Raw genomic sequence first — 26,760 nt, forward strand, 5'->3', positions numbered from 1 at the left:
AGAAATAGTGTGGATATGGTAGATTACATATAGGATGCTAGGGTTTTTTCATGTTTGTTGTGCCTCATTAATCTACTTTCTTCTTTTATAAAATATAGACTCCCTACAGGTCAAGAGACCTCAGAGGTCTTTTATTACTAAAAAAAAATCTGAGGACCAGAGAGGGTGCTTAAGTTGCCCAAAAACATAGTTACCTATTGTCCATTCTGTGAAGTTCTCTCCTGGTCCACTCTTCCCCATCTTATGCCCACCTCCTCAAAGAAGATCTGGAAGAAATCATCCCTTCCTGTCGGAGTCGATTTATTTAAATTTATTAAGAAGGATTAAATGTAGCCAGTGAAGGGCTGGAGGAGGATAGATGTTAGAGGTATAAAAGGGTGTCCATTCCCATACTAAAAGAATCTTGGTTTGGGGTTGATAGAACCCTGTTTCCTTACACAAATAAAATAAAATTGAGCAAGGAAGCCTGTCCACTTGTGGAAGAGTGATTCTCTTTTACTTACAGACTGGGTCCCAAGCTATTCTTATAATACTACCATAGCATTTGTGTTCTCTAAAACCCTTCTCAGCTTGAAAATTATATGATTCTAAGTTTCCAGATTCTAGAGCTAACCAGACTCAAGCTTCACCAACTCTTGGTCAAAGGGTATCTTCTGTTACCTGTGTCTCCCAGCCATTGTGTGATGTGTTACCATAGTTTACCTTCAGTGTGCTGGGGATTAAGAGTATCTTACCTCTTTCACAGACTCAGCTAGGGACATTTCTTTTCACTGCCCAAAGAAAAACTTAATTAAAAAAAACTTCTTCAGTAGGGTGGGAAGAAAGGAAAGAAAGAGACCCACTAGAATGGAGAAATGAGCATTGTTTGGTGTTAAAAGAAAATTTGTGTTTTTTTTTGGAAAATTTTATTTAATTAGTTAATTTAGAGTATTTTTCCATGGTTACAAGAATAATGTTGTTTCCCTCCCCTCCCATAGTTGACGCACAATTCCACTGGGTTTTACATGTGTCTTTGAACAAGACCTATTTCTATATTATTGATATTTGCATTTAGTTGATAATTAAAATTGATCATTTAGAGTCTATATCCCCAATCATATCTCCATTGACCCATGTGATCAATGAGTTGTTTTTCTTCTGCGTTTTTACCTCCACAGTTCTTTCAATGGATACAGTTCTTTCAATGGACATGGATAGCGTTCTTTCTCATGAGTCTCTCAGAATTGTCCTGGATTATTGAATTGCTACCAATAGAGAAGTCCATTACATTCGATTGTACCACAGTGTATCTGTCTCTGTGTACAATGTTGTGGGGAGCCATCATACCTCTGCTGTCTGACAAAGTTAGAGTCTGGGAAATTGGGGGTGGCAGAGCAGCTCCCAGAAAATAAGGCACCCACTGAACCCCCACCCCCTTGTGACTTCTCTCTCTAATGGAATTATTATGATTATTGTTCTCTCCCCAATACAGGAAAAATAACATGAGAGAAAATACTTACAGGATTAACACATATATAATCCCTCCAGATTATTACTCTAAAAGATTATAATCACAGAATTAAAACCTAAAGACTAATACCCACTACCCTTCCCTTCTCTCTTAAGCAAAGGCACACTTAAACACTCCACACCCCTTCCAGGCAAAGCATGACAGGTAAATTAATCTTTCCTTTGAAACACAATTTACTGATATACTTCACTGGTTCATAACTAAGCAACCTTGCCAGGTGCCTGAATCAAGCACAAGAAATATATACCTTGGAAATTGAGGAAAATCCCAATTCTGGTCTGTCTTAAATTACCCTCTAACCCTGTACCTAGCTACAAAATGTTTCTGTCATAGCAACGATGTTTCATTGACTTATCTCCTTAGGCTTCATGTCCGTTCTTAGGTTCTATGGAAACATGTATGTTGAGAAATGATTGTGTGCCAGAAAAGTACGAACCTATAAAATAAACGCAAACCCTGTGCATGGCAGAACACTGTGTGATGCCTGAAATGGGATTGAGCTTACAGTGTCTCTCATCATTTATATGTCTGGACCATCACATCTAGACAGAAAGACCCTTTCCTCTGAGCGACCGTTCTCTCAAAGCAATGTTCTTCTGGTTCTGCTCCTTTCACTCTGCATCAATTCCTGGAAGTCTTTCCAGTTCACATGGAATTCCTCCAGTTCATTATTCCTTTGAGCACAATAATATTCCATCACCATCATATATCATGGTTTGTTCAGCCATTCCCCAATTGAAGGGGAATCCCTCATTTTTTAATTTTTTGCCACCACAAAGAGTGCAGCTATGAATATTCTTGTACAAGTCTTTTTCCTAAAAGGAAATTTCTAAAGCATAAAAAGGAAATGTTAAATATGGCCACCCTTCTAAATCTGTCAGTTTAACAGAAGAGAACAATGACTTGTAGGATCATGTGAGAAATCATAGTGATTTACATGACATTAACTACCTAGGTTACTTAGGGAGATGGAGAGAAAGCAGGATAGATTTATGGATTTCCATCAATTTGATAGGTCATGTTTATAAAAGGAAAAAAAGTTTTTTAGTATCTTTAGTCTCATATCCCAATTATTTATGGACTAATCCAGCCCTTGCCAACCCATCACTGAATCTTTCTTTGTAACAAAGATAAACAATTAAGTAAAATTATTCAATATAATGACTGTTTTCAACAGTGTAGGTGACATTTTGTCACCATAGTCCAAATACCACTTTAATGAGAGGAGAGAGGTCTATTCCATTATCCCTTCTTTGGAATCTAAATTAGTCATTATAATTATTCAGTTTCCTTTTAGGGGGTAGCTAAATGGTTTGGAGTCAGGAAGATATAAATTTGAATCCTATCTCTAGCATTTTCTAGACATGGGACTCTGGGCAAGTCATTTAACATTTTCACCTACAGTTTGCCCATCTGTAAATTGGGGATAATAATTGTACCCATTTCCTGTGGTTGATAAGATGACATGTAAAGCATTTTGCAAACTTCTAAAAGCTAAATAAATGCTAACTATTGTCATTTTTATTAGAGCTTTTAAAAAAGTTACTTAATTGTATATACCTAGTTATATGCTTACTTTACCCTCTGTCTATTTATTCATATATGTTCATGAATTCCTAAAATGTATTCTAGCTAGTTTAAGCTAGCAAAAGTCATTTTAAGCCAGTCTTGCTATATGGTAATATGCTAGGTAGGGCAAACAATAAAGAGATAAATTAGGATTTGGACACAGGATCATAGATTTAGAGATAGAAAGGACAGTAGAAGTCACCTACACCCTTATTTATTGGCTTAAAAAAAAATAGCCCTTACCTTCTGCCTTACAAAAAAATACTAATTATTGGTTTCAGGGCAGAAGAGTGGTAAGGGCCAGGCAGTGGGGGGCTATGTGACTTGCCCAGGATCACACAGCTAGGAAGGGTCTGAGGCTCGATTTGAACCCAAGACTGCCAGTTTCTAGATCTGGTTTTCATCTACTGAGGTACCTACCTTCCCCCTATTTATAGGTTTTAAAAAAAACAATTTCATAAAATTTTAAGCACCTAATTTATATAGTTTAAGGTTTGCATAGGGATTTACTAATCTCATTTGTAACATCCCCAGGAAGCTGATGCTTTTATCCTCATCTGTGAGATGAGGAAACTGAGGCAGACAGGGGTTAAGTAATTTGTTCAGTCTGGATTTGAGCTCAAATCTTCTTGCCAGCCAGCCTGGTGTTCTATCTGCCGTGCTACCCAATTGCCTTGGTGCCATCTAGTTGTTTCTAAAGTCAAGGGAAATTAAGTGACTTGGACAAGATCCCATGGGAGTGAGGAATGATAGAATCTAGAGTATCTAATACTAAATTCCATGTTCTTTCCTTTGCTTTATTCTGTCTTCCTGATGTGTTAGGTTTGAGACAATTATGAGACATCTATAAAATGAGAGGATTGGATTAGGTGACCTTTGTGGTCCCTTCATATTCCAGATCTGTGATTCTATAAGAAGATAGAAAAGATCCTGCTGTGAGAACGAATATTCAGGATAACAATGAACACCCTATACTTGTAATTTCACAAAGTTTTTCAGATGTTTCTTATTTGATCCTCATGACATAGGTGGACCAAGCATGATTTTCCCCATTTGACAGGTGGGGAGACTGAAGCTCAGAATTTGGTAACTTACCCAAGTTCCCATGTCGAGTAAGCTCCAGAGCTGGTCTACCAACTTAACTCTTTTGACTTTGAGGCTGTATTTCTGATTTCTGTAAAGAGTATTTTTTTTCATTGCAAGAAATCGTTTTCCTCTTCCTCTTTTCCTTAGGCTCTTTTCTACTTTAATAGTAAAATCACCTTTTTTACATTTTTTTTGCATTGACTTCAGACACATTTTAAAATTATGCTCAATGACATTGGAGATATTGGTACTCCTGCTATGACTCATGAAACTTTGAACTGTACCTACCATAAATAGATGTTCCAGATGGAAGCATTTTAGTCTTAACAATCCGTCCAACACAACTGAGCCTAATTCATGAATTTGTTAATGTATATCTCTGGGGTGCTTCTTGATGAAGAAGAATTTAGATTTGTTGCCTTATTACACCATAAGAATTTGGGGCATTTCAATACCAGTATTTCCCAGGGTGGTGGGATTTAAATATGGAAGGGGGATAAGCAGTCCTTTAGCCCTCTCATTTTTCAGCTGAGAAAGTTGAGGCCGGAGATGGAGTAGTGACTTTGACCCCAATTATTCAGGGGCAAATAGCTGAGTCAGATTCAGAATCCTAGATGGTAGGAGCTGGAAGAGAACTGAAAGGACTGTCGTTAACAACCTGAACAAGAATCCTCTCAGCTGTATCCACCACAAGTGACCATCCTGCCTTGGCGTGAAGGCCTTTTGTGAGGACTAACTGGTTATCTCCCATGGTGGATCATTCTACTTTTGGAAAGCTCTACTTCTTAGAAATTTTTTCTTCATTTCAAGCAACCTACATCTCCACAACTTTTGCCCATTGATCCTTGAGCTGCCTGCTGGGGATAACGAGAACAAATCTAATTTTTCCAATTACCAATAAATGCCTGATTTTTAGATGAAATTGTGCATCATTCAGACTTCTTATCACTGTTAAATATTGTCTTTTCTAGGCTATCTCTAGTTCTTTCAGCAGATTCTCAAATGGCATAATCTCAAAGTCCTTCAATCTTTTTTGTCTCCTAACCCAGCCTCTACAAAGACTCCATGGTCTTTTTCTTTTTTTTAATTAATTCAGATGTTTATTTTTTATTTTTTATCTTGAGAAAATTTTATTTATTTAGTTAATTTAGCATGGTTTGTTTTTTTTTGGTGTAACAGGAATTATTATCCACTTGTGCCTTCCTCATCTTACACTTGTTTAGTCTGACTTGCCCTCTAGGAATTTGGGCTATATGATCATATTGGACATTTTTATCTACCATTGAAATCCACTCTTTGGAAAGTTAGAGTTGGGGGCAGTTAGGTGGCTCAGTAGACAGAGAACCAGGCCTAGAGATGGGAAGTCCTGAGTTCAAACCCAGCCTCAGACCTTTCCTAGCTGTGTGATCCTGGGCAAGTCACTTAACCCCCGTTGATCATCTCTTCCTGCTCTTCTGCCTTGGAACTGATATCTAGTATCAATTCTAAGACAGAAGGTAAAGGTTTGTTTAAAAAACTTCTCTATTCTTCTCTATTGAGAAATTCTGAGTTGGAGTGGTCACTTGACTCTGTTTCTCCATTATTCAACAACCAGTTCTTTTGTGTTAGTTAGACTTGGGGTCAGGATAGCTGTATTTCTTGTCACTTCCTCCACATTTTTGGGGGTTGTTGAACAACTGAAATATTTTAATGTTTTTCAATTGCATGTAAAAACAAATTTTAACCTTAGTTTTTAAACATTTTGAATTCCATATTATCTCCCTCCCTTCTTCCCCATCTCCTTGAGGAGACCACTTGATATAGGCCATACATTTGCAGTCATGCAAAATATTTCCATATTAGTCATGTTGCCCACAAAAAATTAAATTAAAAAGAATAAGCTTCAGTCTGCATTTAGACTCCCTCATTTCTTTCTCTGAAGGTGGATTTTTCATTGTAAGTCCTTAAGAATTGTTCTGGATCTTTTTTTTTCCTTCTGAGAATAGCTGAGTCTTTCACAGCTAATCATCATACAATATTGCTGTTACAGTATACAATGTTCTCCTGGTTTGATCACTTTACATTGCATCAGTTTATGTAAGTCCAGGTTTTTCTAAAAGCATCCTGTTCATCATTTCTTATAACCCAGTATTCAATCACAATCATATACCACAGTGTACTCAGCTATTCCCCAATTGATGGCCATCCCCTCAATTTTAAATTCTTTGCCATCCCAAAAAGGACTGCTATAACTATTTTGGTATATATAGCTCCTTTTTAATTTTTATTTGCTCTCTTTAGGGTACAGACCCAGTAGTGGTATAAGGGTATGCACAATTTTATAGCCTTTTGAACAAAGCTCCAAATTGCTCTCCAGAATGGTTGGATTGGTACATGACTCCACCAACACTGTATTAATATTCCAATTTTCCCACATTCCCTCCAATATTTATTATTTTCCTTTTCTATCATATTTTAGCCAATCTGGGAGGTGTGAGGTGGTTCCTCAGAATTATTTTAATGTGCATTTCTCTATCAGTAGTGATTTGGAGTGTTTTCATATACCTAAGGATTTCTTATCTGAAAACTGCCTGTTCATATCTGTTGACTTTTAATTGGGGAATGATTTGTATTCTTATAAATTTGACTCACTTTATATATTTGAGAAATGAGGCTTTTATCAGAGGAATATGCTATGAAGTTTTCCCCTCAGTTTTTTGCCTTCCTTCTAATCTTGGTTAAATTGGTTTTGTATATGCAAAAACCTTAAAATTTAACGTAATCAAAATTATCCATTTTATATCCTGCATGGCTCTCTGTTTCTTGTTTGGCCATAAATTCTTCCCAAATCCATAGATCCCGCAGATAAACTATTTCATACTCCCCTAATTTGCTTTGTTATCACCCTATATGTCTAAATCATGTGCTGATTTTGACCTTATCTTGGTATATGGTATGAGATACTTATCTATACCTAATTTCTGCCATATTGCTTTCCAGTTCTCCCAGTATGGTGAGTTCTTGTGCCATAGGCTTAGATCTCTGTGTTTACCAATATTCAAGTATTACCAACATTGGTTACTATGTATTATCTACTCATTTCCACTTTTCCATCATATTTTCCTCTGCCTTTTAAAGAATAAAATCACCATCAGGGGAAGCCAATAATTTATCAGGATCTCTCTTTTTGGAATAGAGAAGAGCTTCATTTGATTTCCAAATAATTGAAAATGACTATTGCATAATACCTCTTGTCATAGGCTTGTGATCCAGTTTACAAAATTTTCACCTTTTTTTTGCTTCTGTTCAGGTGTTCTGTAATATATTCCCATAACAATATTCCCTCTGTTTTTCATTGCATTGATTACTTAAATATTCTCCACCATGATTCTTTTAGTTCTTGGATTTCCACACGAATAGATCTTTTTAATATATGATACTGCTCAGGCTCTTGCCTATTCTGCTCATTTTCATTAAGGAACACCCTTCCAAATTCATATTCCAGTCATGCATCACATTCTTCCACATCTTATTGATTACTGTCTGATTTAATTTGCTTCCTTTTGTTAGGAGCTATAGTTTACCTTATTTCCTATGATTCATGCAGTTCTGTCTAAGATATCTGAGACCAAGGGGTTTCATAGCTTGGATTGCTTCTTGGATTTTGTCTCCTGCAAAGTTTTGAACATTTCTAGGATTATTTTTCTTCTTATGTATGCCATAACACTTCCTCTGTCTGGTTTCTAGTTTGGTGTACATATTGTCAGATAGTTCTTTCCTTCTCTTCAGGTCTTGCTTTGTTTCAGGGAAAAATAGAATCTCAGAGTTGGAACAGATTTTTGAGATAATTTAGTTGGACTCATATCTTACCTTAAGCAACAAGTAACAATTCAGCCTTTTCTGAAAGACCTCCAGTGAGAACAAACACATCATATTTAAAGGCAACCCATTCTACTTTGGACAGCTTTTGTTAGGAATTATTTCCTTGTGTCAAACTTAAATTATTTCTTTGCAATTTCCACCCATTGCTCCTAACTCTGTTTACTACTCAAGGAGGACAGTTCTAATCCCTCTTTCATTTGGCAACTCTTCAAATGCCTTTCAAATTCTTTTCTTCCACATAAATACCCCCAGTTCCTTCAACCAGTACTAGTATGACTTGTTCTTTATTCTTTTCACCATCTTGTTCAACCACTTATTTTTTTTTAAACCCTTACCTTCCGTCTTGGAATCCATATTGTGTATTGGTTCCAAGGGAGAAGAGTGCTAAGGGCTAGGCAATGGGGGTTAAGTGACTTGCCCAGAGTCACACAGCTGGGAAGTGTCTGAGGCCACATTTGAGCCTAGAACCTCCCATCTCTATGCCTGGCTCTCAATCCACTGAGCCACCCAACTGCCCCCTGTAATAACAATTTTCAACAGAAGTTTTCCAAACTGATAAGATCCAAATTGCCTCTCTCTTCCCTTCTTTCCTTCCTCCCAGAGATAGTGAGCAATTTGATCTGGGTTATACATGCATTATCATGCAAAATATACTTCCATATTGGTCATTGTTTTAAGAAAATACTCATAAAACCCAAACCTAAATAAAAACACAAATAAACTAAAGTGAAAAATTGTATGCTTTAATCTGCATTCGGACTCCAACAGTTCTTTCTTCGGAGGTAGAGAGCATTTTTTGTCCCAAGTTTTTCAGAATTGTTGGCTGGGTATTTTGGAGCTATTACTTTCTTGTCCTGAAGATTATGCCTCTCAATGTAGCCTAATATAGATAGCATTCGTTTGGGTTTTTTGGGAGGCTATATTCTACCACTGACTCACTGAGCTTGAAGTCCAAGAAAATCACTTAGATTTGTTTTTCCACAGGAACTTATCTAGCTACATCTCTGCTATCCTGTACAAGTGAAGTTGATTTTTATAAGTTTTCATTTGCTACTGTTTGCTTTTATCTGAACTATATTTGATTTTTCATTCTAGCCTAAAGGGATCTATTTGGATATGAACTGTCATCTACCATGTTAGTGATACCTCCAGATTTTGTTTTACTTACAAATGAGCAAGTGTTGCATTTCATCTGTTCCTTCATCCAAATCAATAATAAACATATTTAAAAGCACAGGGCCCAGGGAATTTCCCACAGGACAAGATGCCAGGCAGATTATTAGGTTCTCACTGTGCCTCTATTTTATGTTACGGTCCAGAAACCCAAACTTTGTTCCAAGACATTTTCTTAATCAAATTTCCCAAATCTGGCTTTCTTAGTTGTAATTGTGAAAATATTAGCTGTAAGTTCCTAGACTTTATAATCCAGAGTAATTTATAGCTACCTGTCATCGTCCCAATTTAATCCAGATAAATTACTCAAAGTGGTCATCATGTGGAACAAGTCTTGGGAGCTTCTGTAGTGTATCCCAGATACTTAAATGAGGTAGACATTAGAGCTCTATTATCCTGTCAACTTTGATTCCTTAGCTGGGAATCAGGAACCACAAACACTCTTCTTTTTTCTCTGATCCTGACTGGATATTCTCTTCCCCCAAGACATCTGTGGATTTACGTCATCATTTCTTGAAATATACATAGGAAAGTCACTTCTGTCTCACAGTGGCTAGTTCACTCCTACATGAGAAGATCTTTCACCTTTTACTTGGCCCTAGGTATTCAGACATCCTTCTTTGTTGCCTGCTCTCTGAGCCTCAAACACCCTCCAGCCTCACAGTCCCAGTCAGGATTCACTTCTGCCTCTTTGAATTTTTCCCCCCTCTTTTTTCTTTTTTTTTTAATAAAAGAAATCTTGAAGTTTTTTTTCAAGATTTTTAAAAGAAACATTTGATTTTTCCCTAATTACCTTTAAAACAGAAACATTTCTTTAGACTTGGGATTCTTCTTTTAATATTTTGTTTTTTTTCCCTAATTACACCAAAAAATAATTTTTAACATTTGTTAAAATTTTTTTGAATTCCAAATTCTTTCCCTCTCTTAGATAACAAAAATTCTGATAGAAATTTTACATGTATAAACATTTTTTCATATTAGTCCTTTTGTAGAAGAGAACTTGAACCGCAATAAGAACCACAAAGTGGAGAAAGAAAGTGAAATAGAGTATGTTTCGTTCTGCATTCAGACTCCCTCAGGCCTTTTTCCAGAGGTAGATGGCATTTTTCATCATGAATCCTTGGGGATTGTGTTGGATCACTATTGCTGAGAATAGCTAAATCATTCCCAATTGTTCATCATACACTATTGCTGTTACTATGTACAGTATTCTGGTTCTCCCTCATCTAAGTCTTGCCAGGTTTTTCTAAAATCATCCCGCTCTAGACTTCCAGTTCTTTATCTTTTTTTTAAAACCATTATCAGTACTGTGTACTGGTTCCAAGGCAGAGGAATGGTAGGGGCTAGGCAATGGGGGTTAAGTGACTTGCCCAGGGTCACACAGCTAGGAGGTGTCTGAGGCCAGATTTTAACTCAGGAAGAGGAATCTTCCTGACTCCTGGCCTGGTGCTCTATCCACTATGCCACAGCTGCTTATTTTCAAATTATCATTCCCCAAATAGCATTACCTAATGAAGTTTAAAATATGAGATCATATTTAGCATAAAGGCCAATCATGCCATGGAAACTTTAGAGGTCAAAGGTTATTATATATTTCACACTGGTGTGCTGCTTAGTCTGCTGAATTTTATGTTGTTAAGGTATAGTGTTCATAGTGGCTCAGGAAGTTCATATGCAAACTGACTTTTCATTTGGAAGAGCAATGATTTCATTTAAGAACCAGATGGGTTCACTGAATTTAAGAGCCAATCTTGTATAAAACTACTGATGCAGACTTAATTCAATTGGGTATTACAAATTTGCAAAACATTAGCTAAGCATTGGGATGTGCAGTTTCTAATGATAATTCTGAAATAACCATTTAAAGTAACATGTCAGAAATGCCAATTTTGTTATCCTGGATCCTGCCTTGGCATCTAAATCTAAAGTTTGATTTCTGATGATAATATCAAAGCCTTTAAAATTTTTTTTGGCATACATGTCACAGGTTTTAACTAATTTTATTCCTAGACACAAAGATAATACCAAAATAGAGTATTTTGCTGATTATTTTGGCAGTATTGTCATGTAGTTAGTTTGTAGTTAGATTCACAACAGACTTTAGGATTGGTCGATCAGTACATATATCCTGGAGGGATCCTGCAAATAAATGATAAACTAGACTTAACTGGAAAGGAAGAAGAGTGTTTTAGTTTGGGAAATTGTGCTGTGCTTTCAATGACCCTGTCCTTCTCCCTGAAACAAAATTATATATAGGTAACGACAATGTTCTTGGCCTCCACAAAAGAGCTACTATAAATATTTTTTTTATATATCAATTTTTTTCCTTTAAAATATTTTATTTTTTCCAGTTATGTGTAAATTTAATTTTTAACATTAATTTTTTAACAAGTTCCCTAAATTCTTTCTCTTTCTTCTTTCCCCTCTGTCATTAAGAAGGCAAACAATTTGATATAGATTATATATTTTTGCACTGATGCAAAGCATATTTTCATATGTTCTGTTGTAAAAGAAAACAGATTTTTAAAAATGAAAAAGTAAATTTTAAAAGTTTTCTTTGAACTGCAGATTCCCTCAGTTCTTTCAATGGAGGTGGATAGTGTTTTTAATAAATATTTTTGATAGCTCTTTGGAACTGGCTTGGATTTTTTGTATTTCTGAGAAGAGTTAAGTCATTCACAGTTGACCATCCTATATTGATGTTGTTACTGTGTACGGTGTTCTCCTGGTTCTTCCCACTTCACTTTGCATCAGTTCATGTATGTCTTTCCATGTTTTTCTGAAAGCATCCAGCTAATCATTTTTTATAGCACAATAATATTCTATTACAATCATGTTCAGCCATTTCCTAATTGATGGGTAATTCCTCAACTTCCAATTCTTTGTCACCACAAAAAAACTGCTGTACAAAAGAGTTTTCCTTCATCAATTTCTCTTATCACAGAGTCAAATGGCATGCACAATTGAATGACTTTTTTAGTATAATTCTTAATTGATTCCAAGAATGGCTTACATTAGTTCATTTAGATCTTTGCAGCTTTTTCTATATTTGATCTTGGCCAAAAGTCCAAGAAGCGATTTTTCCAGCTTTTTTGGAAATCATCCTGCTCATTATAATGATAATCTTGCTGTGGACCTTGGGGTGACTTCCGTGTTGCTACTGATGTCATCCTCCTAATTAGGAACTTTCATTTTGTCTTAGGCTTTCCTGTTTGTGGCTATCTTTTCCAGAATTTTTCTGCAGCTCCTCACTTGTCCTTAGGAGCTCCTAGAAAATTTGCTGGCAGTTATTACCTCAGCCCACTGCCACAGCCTAAATCTCCTCATTGCTGCCATCTCCTAGACGCTGCAGTTCTTCCTTTCATCACTGCCATCTTCCCAAAAGTCCTTTGGTATTCCCTATGGCTCTGTGGCAGACCAATCCGTTCTTGGTATTTTTCAGGCATATACTCTGAGTCTGTAGCTTTATGGAAAGAGCTTTTGTCCTATGGATGCTTCTTTCCCCCTTTCCCTCTGCTCATCTCTCCTCTTTGCAAAACACAAGGGAAAAAGTAGGAAGACTGCTCTGTCCTCTGGCTTCCATGTATTCTCACAACTACTTATTGGATGGCTGAGAGAAAATAGCAGTAGTATTTTGTAGGGAGAGACATCGTTGTTGCTTACCTGTTTGTTAAGAGCTATAGCTCACCTTTATTTGTAGTTTAAAGTTTGCAAAGCACCTTCCTCACAGCGGGACTGTCAGGTAGGTATAGACATACAGGTATTAGGGGTCCCATTTTACAGGTGACGTAGGAGTCTCTGAGAGATTAAGTGATAGCTAGAAAGGGTCAGAAGCAACGTTCTCTCTCTAGTCTTTCTGCTGTGCCAGTCTGCACTTCAATAGAATGCTACCCCTGAATTAATCAATCAATTGATTAAGTGTAACTGGAAAAGGATGCATAGCATTAAACTTGGGGTTCTTCAATAAAGCTATTAAAATACTTCTTTGATAAAAATTATTTCCTTTAACATTTTATTTTATAACAAGACTTTAAAGTTAATTTCTAGAAGATTTTCTCTGTGACTAGGTATACATATGCATATGTATAAATATATAGCATCTATTTGAACTAATAGACTTTAACATTATTTCTTTTAGGTATATTGGAGGATTACTAGAATTTCAGAAAAGCAAGCAAGAAATACAAGATAATAATGAAAACTGGTATGATATAGACCATATAAAAAATGAAGATTTACCTGAAACGTTTCAAGTAAGAAAATATTTAAGTCCAAGAGATCTATAATTTCATAATGTTTAAAATCATCTGCCAAAAATGAAGTTGGGGTACACAAACTTTGTGCTGAATTCTGTTATAAACAGATATCTAGGTTAGATGTGGGCTGTTTAAATAGGCAATCACCCAAACCTCCATCTAGGAATTTAGGGCAATCTATGAATATATCCTAAGTAGTAGGAGGGGAGTATATGTACTAAAATTCCTAAATCACAAGTCACGAGAGTACCAGTTCAAAGTTAATTTAATTGATTTACGTTAGAGATAGAGGTTGATAACACTAGGTAACATTAACATTTTTGAGCTTTAGTAATTTTTACTCTATTGTTATGCAAAAAGCTACTCCTAAAGCTTTGCTCTCACTATGGCACTTTTAACAAATATATACCTCTTTTGAAGTACAGACCAACATCTGTCATTTAACTCACACAGAAAGTGAATGTTCAGTTATATTTGGCTAAAATAATTTGCTTTGAGCTCAGAAGAAAACTCAGTAGTAGGAAGGAAGAAGTAAAACACTTCCCAAGTGAAAAGAGCCAATGAAAGAAGGCTTTGTATGGATTAGGGGCAGGATGAAAAAATAATTAGCATTGTTATTTGGAAAAGAGATTGGGGAGACATAAGACACTAGTTAATAAACATAAATCTCCGAGATCCTTTCCAACTGAGATTTTTGAGTCCGTAAAATCTAAGACTATGAAATATTTTTCTGGCCTCTACCTTTTACTTACTTCCCCTTACTCCTTTCTTCCTTTAAAAATATTTTATTAATTTATTTCATTATCCTCCTTTTCTCTTCCCCCATCCCCTTTTCCCTCTTACTGTCTTTTTCCTCATCCCACTCTTCTTCTTTGTCTCTTGTCCTTTATAAATAATTGTCAATGGATTAATTTTCTTTTTTTAAAAACAGGATCTTCTTGATGACTATATTAAAAAATATGAAAATCACATAGAACAGGGGACTATTTGCCGTTTTCCTGATTGTGAGAGGTCTTGCGAGTCTGATATTTTAAAGAAATCCAAATATAAGGTATTGTCATTTTTATAAAATTGAGGAAACTTGAAATTTATTAAATTTTGGAATTAAGTACAGTAGGTTAAAAACAAATATTAGTTAAAATATTATTTTTAAAACCCTTGATTTCATCATAATTCAAATTTACTACCTGTTATTTTAAAGCAATGAAATATATAACATTTAATTTTCTTTACTAGTGAGAAAATGTACATATTATGAAAAGAAACTTGGATAATTTGCCCAGAATAGAATAAGATAATTATTAAAAGGATCAATGATCAGAAAGTTCTGAGGAACTTGTAATTTGAGGTCTACCAATCTTCAGCTTTGTGGACATGGAGACAGCATCATTGGAAGAACTTTGAATGACAAATGCCTTAGAAAAGCTGAAATAATGGCTATATATATAAATTTTTTTTTCTGATTGTCCTGTATTTTTGTACTGATGATCTATTTCAGGTGGTCCAGCCTAACTAAATTTGAAGAAGCTCATCACCATAAACTTTAGGGTTGACCTTTTAAGTGGTAAAAATGTTTTTGCAAAATATGGAGACCCATTTCTAAGGGAAGAAGTTTTCCGTGTTGGTGAAACTGAGATGAAATCTAGATGTTAAAATATTGAAATAATTTTTTTCAAACTCCAAATGAAAGTTAGGAATCATTGTAACCTATTAACAGCAGGGTAGGGAAAGAAGTCTAGATTTAGTATATTACTGCTAGGCTTTTTTGTTTTACTGTCCTGCCAGATTGAAGCTCGAGTCTGTTGCTATGGTGCTCAGGGAATGAACTTCTAGTGTTTCTGTAATCTCAGCTACAGAATACTAACAAAGCGATAGGAAATGTGGCAATATAGATGGAGGTTGGCCTCAGGACAAGAAGAAGTTGGATTCATTTCCTGGCTCAAACATTTGTTGACTGCTTGACTCTGAACAAGTCACTTACGTTCTCAGTTCCTCAGGAAGCTCTCTAAGATTATAAAGTTAGGGATGAGTTGCTGATCTATATCAGTAGACAAAGTTTTCATGCTAAGATTTCCATTTTTTTAAAGAAATCAGTTACTGATCAAAATTTAGTGAAAGTGGCCCAAGAAATCTGTGAAAACAGATGATTAACTCATGTAATTAAATAGGTAAATAGGCTATGTAATTATATATATGTGGTTTTAGAGCTATATCACATTGCCAAGATGTTATCAGAAACCATATTGCCAAATAGGTGCAAATTCTCACTTCCTCATTCTTTGAAGAAAAGGACTTTGAATAGACCCAATAATTAAAAAAAAAACTTACATCAAGCCTTAAAAGTATTTATCAAATGCCTGATGTTTCTCTGACTCATGGCAAGACTAGTTTTCATGCTTGGATTATATTCAATTTTAAAATGTCTTATTAATTTTTAATATTTTATGTGCATAATTCAATACAAGAGAAAGGCTAAATAATTATCTGCAGAAATATCTTAGAATACAGAATTAGAGTGAGGGCCTTCAAGAGTTCCTTTAATCTTCTTTCATTAGCACATTGGTACAATGAGTTTATCATGAATTGGCACGCCAACAGTCAGAATGAAGTCGGTACTGTAAGAGGTAGAGAATAGGACAGAGAAGAGAAAAGACAGAAATACAGCAGCAGCAAGCCTTGGGATGAAGCCTTGTTGCTAAGCGAGGTCAGTGACGCAAGAGGAGGCCCATCACATAACCTTTAGGAGCAGGAGACATAGAACATGAGATTTCTAAACCAGAGCTCCATTCCTCTCTAAGATGGGCAAGATCTGGAATTTTTTGTTAATATGATGAATCAAATGCCCTACAGACTCAGTATTTTATATTGATTAAAAGAGATGGAGATAGATGTTTAAAATACTGTATGTGTCTACAGACCCCTTGCTTAGGGAAGCTGCCGTATCAGGATATTCAAGAAAAGGTGCAACAACTATTCCTTTAGCATCTTTGTATGCTGATTATTTGTTTTCATATGTTAGGTGATATCTCTGGAGATGCTTAAGAAAATCTATTTCCCTGGCTTGTCTGGATTAGTTAAATTATTATTTCCAATTGAGCAGAGGTTCTCCTTTAAAAACAAAAACAACCAAAAAATCCCTTACCTTCTGCCTTAGTGCCAATTCTAAGTCAGAAGAGTGGTAAGGGCTAAGCAGTGGAGGCTAAGTGAGTTGTTGAGGGTCACACAGCTAGTAGAAAAGTGTCTAAGATAAGATTTGAACCCAGGTTCTCCCAAATCCAGGCTTGGCTCTCTATTCATAACCTGATGTCTATGTCTTTTTTTAAAAAAAATGCTGTTTTGATAATAATCCTATGTATTTTATGCATTTGAAAATTAATTCTGAAAACAAGGCCTTAGACTTCACCAGACTGCCATAGGGGTCCATGCCAAAAATGTTTCAGAATTCCTGCTACTGAAGAAGTTTACTCTTTCTGATTTTGACAAAAAAATGGCCATTTTATAAAATATGCTAGTAGATCCTCTCAAAGTAGGTTTATAACTATTGAACTTATTTTTGGTGAAACATCAGGCAAAAAGGTCAAAATTATGGATGTATTTTCCAGATGAGTCATTTAACAATTCCATGTCTTTAGTCTGTACCTTAAATCATGAGGAGAGAGGGAGCAAAGAATAGAGAAGAATAGAGAGAAAGAGAGAAGAATAGAGAAAATAGTGATGAAGAAGAAAAAAGAAGGAAGGGGAGAGAGAGAGAAAGAGAGAGAGAGAGAGGGAGGGAGGGGGAGAGAGAGAGGGAGGGGGAGAGAGAGAGGGAGAAGGAGAGGGAGAGAGAGAGAGATAGAGAGAGGGAGAGAGAGGAGATAGAGAGGGAGAAGGAGAGAGAGAGAGGGAAGGGGAGAGAGAGAGAGGGAGGGGGAGAGAGAGAGAGGGAGAGAGAGAGAGAGAGAGAGAGAGAGAGACAGAGAGGGAGAGAGAGAGGGAGAAGGAGAGAGAGAGAGAGAGGGAGAAGGAGAGAGAGAGAGAGAGAGACAGAGAGAGAGAGAGAGAGAGAGAGAGAGAGAGAGAGAGAGAGAGAGAGAGAGCATCACCAAGTCTCTTCTGAAATCAAATAAAGACATCCCTTATCTATGGCAAATCAATATTACCATCTTCCAATATTTTTCTGCTTTCTTCTTGTAGATAAGATACTGCATGCCAACTCATTTAGAAAGTTGTTGATGAATGACTACCTTTCTTTTTTTTCTTTGTACTAATTTATTGGACATTTTATCTAAATGTAGCAATACATACTCAATTACAACTTCTCAAATTGGTTTGAACCCTTTATCATCCTATGCTTAGCAGTGCTTTTTTTGGTTAATATTGGAATCAGAACAAAAGTAAACCAGATTTGTCACCAGTGGTGACATCCATAATTTAAAACTTATATTGACATTTTTTTTTGGTAGGGTTTTGTTCATCTCAGTTGCAGTGAAAACTGCAGAATTTACTTCCATAAAATTTGTTGGGAAAAGCTCAAGGATTTAAAGTATTCTGGGAAAAGTGATCAGGTATTTCATTTGGTTATTATTGTTAAAACTTGAATAAAGTTTGCTTCTCTTTATGTCTATTCATTCAGTACTACCTTGTGTGAGCTGCTTTGCTGGTTGCTCTGCAGAGTGATTCAATGGTTCTATTCTGACTTGTAGTAAATTATAGTTTAGGAGATACACCATGACTTTTTTGCCAAAAGCATCAAGGGCACATCAACAATAGTCATTTGTCCCTAGATAAATATATAGAGAAAAACTATATTAACATTCCCTGTGAGTGGAGCACAGTGGTAAATTCTGATTTAACTTATTCTTCAAAAGCAAATCCATAATCACATATTGAAAATCATACAACCCTGAAATTAGTTCTCTACCATTGGAGTTAATTTAGAAGTCTAAAACCCCAGCCCATAGCAGTTATCCTCTTCAGTGAGCTAATTACCATAATTTGGAGCCTGTAATATTTGTGTTGTTCATGAAGAAGAAAAATACATTTTAAACCCTGAAGAGTTTTAACAAAAGTACTTCAGATTTATGGAACTTCATTTTTTAAAGGAGTTTAAAGTGGTTAGCATATCTCAAGGATACAGGGTAGATATTTCCCATTTTTCCAATGGGGAAAGAGAAATCAAGAGAGAGAAAATAGCATTACCCAAGAACGTTAGTCATCAGAAACAAATTTAGGGCCCCCAGTTCTTTTCCTCTTACCTTTCCCTTTTTATAGGAAGTGACACTGATTTCTGTAATGTAAATTATCTTAACAGTCCACTGAGAATGTATCAGTTCACTACAAGTATTTATTAAGACCTTACTCTCCACGCAAATCCCTAGACACCGTCCTAGGTTTTGGGACGACTAACAAAAGAGAGCCAATCTTTGTTCTCACATTCTCCCGGGGTGACGCTAGAGAAATGCAGGATATATACAAAGTTAATGAATGTACAGTGATTTTGGCAAGGGCACTGACAACGAGAGGAACCAGGACAGGCATCCTGGGTGAGAGATGGGATTTGAGCGGAGTCTTGAAGGCAGCCAGAGAGGCTAAGAAGTGATGGTGAGGAGAGCGCATTACAGAGCATTTCCTGGCAAGAGGTGGTGAGGGCTTGAACTAAAGAGATTGCTGCGGGAGGAGGAAAAAAGGGAAGAGTTTGAGATGATGGAGATGTGCCAACTGATCGGCTAGATGGGCGGTAGTTAGAATGAAGAGTGAAGGATGACTCCAAGGTTGCTAAAGTGGGAGATGGGAAGAATGGTAATTTTTTCCACAAAAATAGGGAAGTTAGGAGGAGTCGATTATGAGGTGTGGCTAGTGAGAAGATTTAAGGAGTTTTGTTTCAAGGATGTGGAGTTGGAGGCAGTTATGAAACAGTTGAGTGAAGAAGGTGCCCATCCATCTCTCCATGCATTTCCGAAGTGTAAACTGACATATCTTGTCTTTAGGATAGAAAAGTTGAAGCCTACCTAGATTTATTAGCACAGTCTCTGATAATCACTGACATTCATTCATCATTCAAGAAACATTTATTATGCATTTGTTATGCAAGATACTATGCTGAGGTGGGGTGGGGTGGGGTGAACACATTCATTGATCAATTATTTTTTCATTTAAAAAATATTTTTAGAACTTTCTTGGAGGAATATGTTTGAAAAAAGGATGTATTGGTGACATTGTAAAGATGCAAAAATGTGAAGAACCCGGAGTCTTTAATAATCTGGTGAGTATACAGAGTTCTGAAACACTGTTTTTCTTTCAATCTTGGGCTTTCACAGATATTATCAGTGAAGAAATCCAGATTTTAGCCACAGTGTTGTGGTTTGGGGCCTAAATGAGAGACTTTAATGGATCATAAGTTTTAAAGCTAAATAGAATCTTAGAGATCATCTCATGAATTTTTTTTTTAAACCCTCACCTTCCATCTTGGAGTCAATATTGTGTATTGGCCCCAAGGCAGAAGAGTGGTGAGGGCTAGGCAATGGGGGTTAAGTGACTTGCCCAGGGTCACCCAGCTGGGAAGTGTCTGAGGCCAGATTTGAACCTAGGCCTGGCTCTCAATCCACTGAGCTACCCAGCTGCCCCCAATCTTTATACTTTTTAAAAGCATTTGGACACTGATAGGGAAGACAAGACATGAGAAAGTAACTCGTTTCTCCTGATCTCTCTGCCCTGTCCCTGATGATCTCACAGACTGAAACAGAGTGGGTAGAGATTTAGAATCGGGAGGCCCTTTAGTACCCTTCCTGACAAACGAGGAAGCAGAGGAGCAGACAGATTAAATGAGTAGCCCAAGGTGAAGTAAGGCAATGGCCTGGTGAGTAGGGAGGGGGCCGAAGTGAGAATTGTCAAAGTAAAATCAATAAGACTTAGTGATGGAGAAAAGGTGAAGAGTTGAAGATAACACACTGACACTGGGAATCGGGAAGATGGAAGGACTCTAAATGAGAAAAAAGAAAGTTAGGAAGAAGGAAGTGGGAGATAATTTCTGTCTTGGATTTGCTGAGTTTAAAATGCCTCTTCTGGTTGGAAATGTTCACGATGTGAAATGGGATTTTATCTCAGGAAAAAAACTAGCACTGGGTATATACACTAATTATTTGTGTCTTTTTTCCTCCTTTTATTTGATGTTCTCTTTCTTTACAGGAGAAATTTTTTAAAATTGTATATTATTGTTGATTTCCTGCATGGATGGGGTCTAGTATTCTACCTACTGCACTGCCCACCTGCTGTATTTTTGCATAACTGATATTATTCTCTAAGTGAATAATTTTTTTCCTTTTTTTTTTCCTTCTCTGGGTAGTATGAAGGTGTGAAAAAGGACGAATGTATTCAAAGGTAAGTACTCACAATCCCCTGAATCTTTGTAGCTATTTGTGGTTTGAATTTATCGTAGTTAATTTTTTCTTTCCACATCTTTTCCATAGTTAGAGTTCTAGGAGTTTACCAGGGATTCTCTTTATGAGACCATTCGAATGAAATTCCCATTTACTTATACAACATTCAGATACTTCAGTAAGGAAAAGATAAATCTAGAAATGGCCTTTCCTTAAGTATGAAAGTTACCTTTGTTGAGAGTAGGCTAGGAGAGTTTTTCCTGGAATTAGAACATTTCCTTATTTTGAGAGACACCGTCTATTCTAACCCTCTTATTTTACCGAGAAAGAAATTGAGAAACAGATAGGAAGTGATTTAAGTTACTTGGAGAATAAGTTTCTGATCAGAATTCCAACTCAGGGCTTCTGATTAGTTAGTGTGAGCTTCCTGGCATATATGCTGTGTACTTTGCCCTAGATTGGAACGCTCTGATGCTAAATTTCTCATGAGCTCTCACAAATCACTCAAATACCGAGTATAGCATAGTTATAGTCACAACCCTCTGTGTCCCGAGACGGAAACCTGATAAGAAAGTAGAGTAGGCAAACAATGAAGAAGGAGAGGAATGTATCTAGGAGGGATATGCAATTGTCTCTCATTCTGGAGATAGTTTATACAGCGGTCAGCAAGCATTTATGGAATGTCTGTTATGTGCTAGGTACCAGGGATGCAAATGTAAAAGTTGGACTGCCCGTGCTTTCAAGAAGCTTTCATCTGATTGGGAGGGAGCAACTATGTACACAGAAAAAATAAATGTATGCAATATACAAAGAAAGTTGCAAATAATTTCTGGGGAGTGGAAAAGGCACGAGTAATGGCACAGATCAGAATAGGCCTCCTCTACCTGGCCTTAGAGTATATTCACTTAGAGAATAATATCAGTTATGCAAAAATACAGCACGTGGGCAGTGCAGTAGGTAGAGTAGTAGACCCCATCCATGCAGGAAGATAAGTTCAGATATTAGCTGTATGATCCTGTGTAAGTCACTTAACATTTATCTGCCTCAATTTCCTTATATGTAAAGTGGGGATAATAATAGCTCCTGTTGTGGGGAGGATAAAATGAACAAATATGTACAAAGTGCTTTGCAAACCTTTAAAGTTCTGTATAAATGCTATTTGAGTGGGGAAAAAAATGTGTTAGAGAAAATTGCATCACAATAATAAATGTTGCTTTTTATAAAGTACTTTAAAGTTTGGCAAGTTTTTCATGTGCATATAAAATGACATGAAGCCCATCACTGACTCTTCCTATTTATACATAAAAATAAATTGAGAGAGACAGCCTGTATAGAAGAAAGAGCATTTCACTGGCACGTGGGCAGGGTGATATTGGGGCTTGGTCGAAAGGTGCCAATGCCTTAGAAGTACACTTTGTACCCGTACTGGAACCTGTATCATCCCACCCATCTCTCAGGGCACATTTTCTTCAACTGCTTCTCTTCTCCTCTGCTGCATTTGCCCTGGATACTAGAATTCCCGGTTTCTCTAGTGCCTAAGTTTTTGTTCTCCCTTTGTGATATTGGGTAGAACAATGAATGAAACAATGTAAATTAAAGAAAATGGGAGAGATGGTCTCTAAGGTCCCTTCCGTCTCTCAGATTCTCTAGTATTGATTATTGGATATATATGAAATGAGAATGGGGATGGGCTTGTAATTGCATTTGTAAAGGGAACTCCAAAATGAGGAAACTCCCTCTGCTAAGGCAGGTTGTTGCCTTCTCTGTAACTTAAGAGACTAAAGTTACATTACTTGCCCAGGGTCATACAGCCTATAATTTGCAGTGGCAAAACTTGAATCCTGGGCTTTCTGACTTTGAGGATAGTTCTCTATTGACTATACCATATTGCCTGTCCTATATCAAGAAATTCCAACTTTGCAGTGATTTATTATGAGTATAGTGTCTCAAAGAAATAGGTTAATAGCATTGTTTAACCATAGACATGTGTATCCTCATAAGAGGCTTTTATTTTCATTTACACTGCATTTTAGGCCTTTAAGAAATCCCTTAGGTGAGCTGTAACCATAGAAATATACTTTAAAGTCTCTGGCTTCACGGACTATAATAAAAAATTGAAGTTTCCTCTTTGAGTAGGAAGTGAGTAGGTAGTTTAATTTCTGACCCTGCTGTGCCCTTGAGGTGAAGGGAGGGGGGGCCAATTCTAGAACTGGATGATTCTTTTGCCATTCTTTGCCATTACCCATTCTAGTGCAGGCAGAAACTTTGGGATTCTTTTTGCATATAGCAAATTAAATAAGTTTCTTTTCTACTTGCAGCTATTATAAAAAATTCAAGACTCTACCAGTCACTGAAGGTATGAAAATCCTGAAGTTAAATTTAAAAGGAAAAGGTTTCATTTTTGATCTAATTTTTTTTCTGATAAGTTGCCCTATGCTTGTTTTACACCTAGATAATGCAAAAATGTTGATGTAGTGAGGCTGTTTTAATATGTGATCCCAAATTAATTAAAACTCCATCTTGTAATAGGACACAGATTTTGAAACTTCATGCAAAACAAGTCCACAGACAGAATCCTCATTGATTTCCCATGCTACAGCAGTTAATATTATTTTCATTGCTCTCCTTTGGAAAGGCCATGAAAACGAGGAGTAGCAAAAGAATTCTTTCTGGATTAATCTATCTATGGCATCTCAAACGAGAGGGCTAATTTGCAGTGTATTTTCTATGGAGGGACATTTCTCTGCCATGATATTCTATATAGAGAATGCCAGTTCAATGTATATTTCTAGGCCCATGTAAATTGCAACTTTTTGAGTAATAATTTCTTATTACTGATTTGTTCCAATTTTTAAATTTGCAAAGGGCCTAATTTTTTATGTTTAACTTATTGAGTTATTAAGTTTCTGGAGGTGCAGTGGATAGAGTGCTGGGCCTGGAGTCAGGAAAATCTCTGTTCAAATCAAATCCAGCCTCTAACACTCACCATCTGTGTCTTTAGGCAAGTCACAAGTTGTTGGTAGCATACTCCAGAATGTTTTGTGTACGATGTACCTCTTCACTGCTCTTTTTATTAGAATTTTACACAAATAAGAAACCTGGAAATGGATGGCCAGTGTCTTCTTGACCAGCCTTTTTTTAGCAAAAATACTGTTTGTGATCTTTTCCATTCTTTGGAAATTTTGCCTTTTTAGAGATATATGTTTAAATTATCTTTGAATTCTTTAAAAAAAAAGTCATCTTCTGTGTAGATTTCTTTTATATGTATTTGGTCAGGCTTAACACATTTTTCCAAACTTTGCCAATGTCCACTTCTTCCCATCATGCATCGGATACAGAGGGGATAGAAACCAATGCATTGGTTACATTATCTTTACTAATGAGAACTACTGACATACAAACTTTTAGATCAGCTCCATTTTGTATAGTTTATCTTAAGAACATAGTTTTAAAGCTGAAAGAGGCCACCTAGTCCAACTTCTTCATTTTATAAATTAAGAAATAGAGACCAAGGGATGTTAAGTGACTTGTTCAGGGTCACAGCTAATAATGTCTAATGTAAAATTTGAACCTAGATCTTTCTGGCTCTCCCAAGTGTAGTGCTTATCCACAATCACTCATCAAGCCTTTATTAAATTTCCACTATGTGCCAAACAGTGTTCCAGGTGCTAAGACTCAGATATCAGGACTACGACTTTCTCCACTCTCAGGGATCTTACATTCTAGCTTCATCTGTAAATCTTCTTGGAGTAATTTGGGCTAGCTGGATCTTTTCCCAAATTTTCAGACTTGTTTTCTCTTCAACTTCCTTAAAAAAGACCCTATCTTGAAAGATAATTTTGCTCACAGCCTTCTACCATACTCTTCTCTAGTTCTTTCAAAATGGTAATTGAGGAGACACAACTGAAATGACTGAGTGACAACAGTGAACACGCATGTGCACACATACACACATGGATGTGGTCAAAGTGAGGACTTGTTATTCCTGACTATCCGTGTTTGTTACAGGGACTTTGTTTTCTTTCTTACACACATATGCATACATACACAGATCTATACCTGCACATACCTTCTCTACTGCTCTCTTGAGTCCGTCACTTCCCTGTCAGGAGGTGGGAAGCATGTTTCATCATGAGTTTTTGTCAACTTTTTGCAGTGGATTAACTTTTTTTAGAAACTATTATTTTCAGAATCAGCATCTTCACTTTTATCCCCATTCTCCATGTTTCTGAGTTGGCTGCTTACTTAAACAGATCAAATGTGAACTGTTGCAAGTGTTCATAGTGTCTTCTCATCTTTATTTGCTGTTTATTTTAAACTTTGTTTTGGTTACCTGATGGGTGATCTGATGATACACAGACAGCTAATTTTGAAGTGACTACTATATCTATTAAAAACTCATTTGCTTTCTGCTAAATTTCAGTAAATTTCATTTAAAAATTATCTTGTTTAATACTAACCACTTCTAGTGCCTTCTAACTCCCTCCTAGAGGAAAATACACACAGTATATATATATATATATATATATATATATATATATATATATATATGTCTTCAGAATGACCCATAATCCTTTGTTTTTCTATCATTCCCTGAAACCAAACCATATGTTTCAGCATATCTTTTGCTGTCTCCTGTGCCCACCTTTGAATTGAAATTGTCAAGCATCAAAATATAGATTTGTAATGTCTACAAATTCTTACTGAAACTTCTCCATTGCTTTATCTTCCACACAAAGATATAATTGCCCCATCTTATTTATGCTTTTAAGCAATGCAAAGTCAGATGGAATGTCCTCCAAATAATATCATTGGGCATATTATGGTTCCATAATTCCAAGTTGTCTTTCCATTTAGTCACAACTTCTTTACATACTAATAGTGAAAATGTCATAACTGCTATGGTTCAGTTCTTCTAGTAGGAAATCAACAAGCTGGATATTGGATGTTGATTGAACAATGAGAGTATCACTTAAATGTTATTATTTGTCTTAAAACTGAGAGGCACAAAATTTTAAGACCATTGTGAAGATCGGATTTAGCTATCTCCTGATTGTAACAAGGAAGATACTTAGTCTAACAAAATCAGGAATGTCTATACTCATACTTAAGGATTAAGTATTTAGGAGGATGACCTTCAACAGACATGTGCAGAAACAGGTGGCAGACCCCTGAGCTGTTCTAAGTCAAGCTGAAGCTACCATTGGTACAGATGAGATGCAGGAGAATGATGTAAAACTGTCTATATAGGGTGTGTCACTTCCCCTCTTCAGTCTCTTTCCTCGAAGAGGTGGCTCTGACTGGTCACTTCCTGTGAGCAGGCCATGGCGCCAGTTCGATTCTGGAACTCGAGCCTGGAGGAACTCCCTCAGACAGCTTCCTTGAGATGGTCACATAGTGAGTGATAAGACTGACTCCCTTTTCCCTTGGCTCTTGGGAGGCCCCCTTGGCCAAAGCCTTGAACTCCTGCCTGGCTCAGCCTGAGCCGGAGCAGTTTAAATTAACTCTTTTCCTCTCCCTCTCTCTCTCTCTCTCTCTCTCTCTCTCTCTCTCTCTCTCTCTCTCTCTCTGCCCCCCCCCCCCCCCCCTCTCTCTCTCTCTCTCTCTCTCAGCTGACTTGGGTATTTTAGTTAGGAAATACCCAAATTCCCAGGAAACTTGACAACCAACTTAATTTAGATTTTCAGTCACAACCCTAAAAATATCTTTAACACCATCATTCAATATTTTAAATCACCCCACTGCCCATCTTTGCAGAAATACAAGGAGACCTATACAGGAATGAGGGCCATTTTGTATTTTTATTTCTGGAGTTCCCATGACCAAAACTGTGACAGCTCTAAAGGGGGAAATCACATGTGTGAAATAGCATTAGTGCTGAATATCCTTCTCTTTTATTAGATGCAGACTTATCTTCTCAAAATTTTGTTTTAATGAAATGCTAACC

The 26,760-nt window shown here is 36.5% G+C and overlaps 1 protein-coding gene across 3 annotated transcripts in view; it reads left to right on the forward strand.

Annotated features, from left to right (window-relative positions):
- DZIP3 (DAZ interacting zinc finger protein 3) overlaps nt 1–26,760 on the forward strand; it is a 138,875-nt gene that overhangs the window by 62,465 nt on the left and 49,650 nt on the right. For all 3 annotated transcript variants that reach the window (XM_056793451.1, XM_007493636.3, XM_007493634.3), the window contains exons 7-12: nt 13,338–13,452; nt 14,387–14,506; nt 17,901–18,002; nt 19,607–19,699; nt 20,780–20,814; nt 23,132–23,169. In XM_056793451.1, coding sequence (XP_056649429.1) covers nt 13,338–13,452; nt 14,387–14,506; nt 17,901–18,002; nt 19,607–19,699; nt 20,780–20,814; nt 23,132–23,169 — 503 coding nt within the window. The remainder of the gene's footprint in view (nt 1–13,337; nt 13,453–14,386; nt 14,507–17,900; nt 18,003–19,606; nt 19,700–20,779; nt 20,815–23,131; nt 23,170–26,760) is intronic.

The sequence above is a fragment of the Monodelphis domestica genome, chromosome 4, assembly GCF_027887165.1.
Source record: "Monodelphis domestica isolate mMonDom1 chromosome 4, mMonDom1.pri, whole genome shotgun sequence".
Taxonomy (NCBI): domain Eukaryota; kingdom Metazoa; phylum Chordata; class Mammalia; order Didelphimorphia; family Didelphidae; genus Monodelphis; species Monodelphis domestica.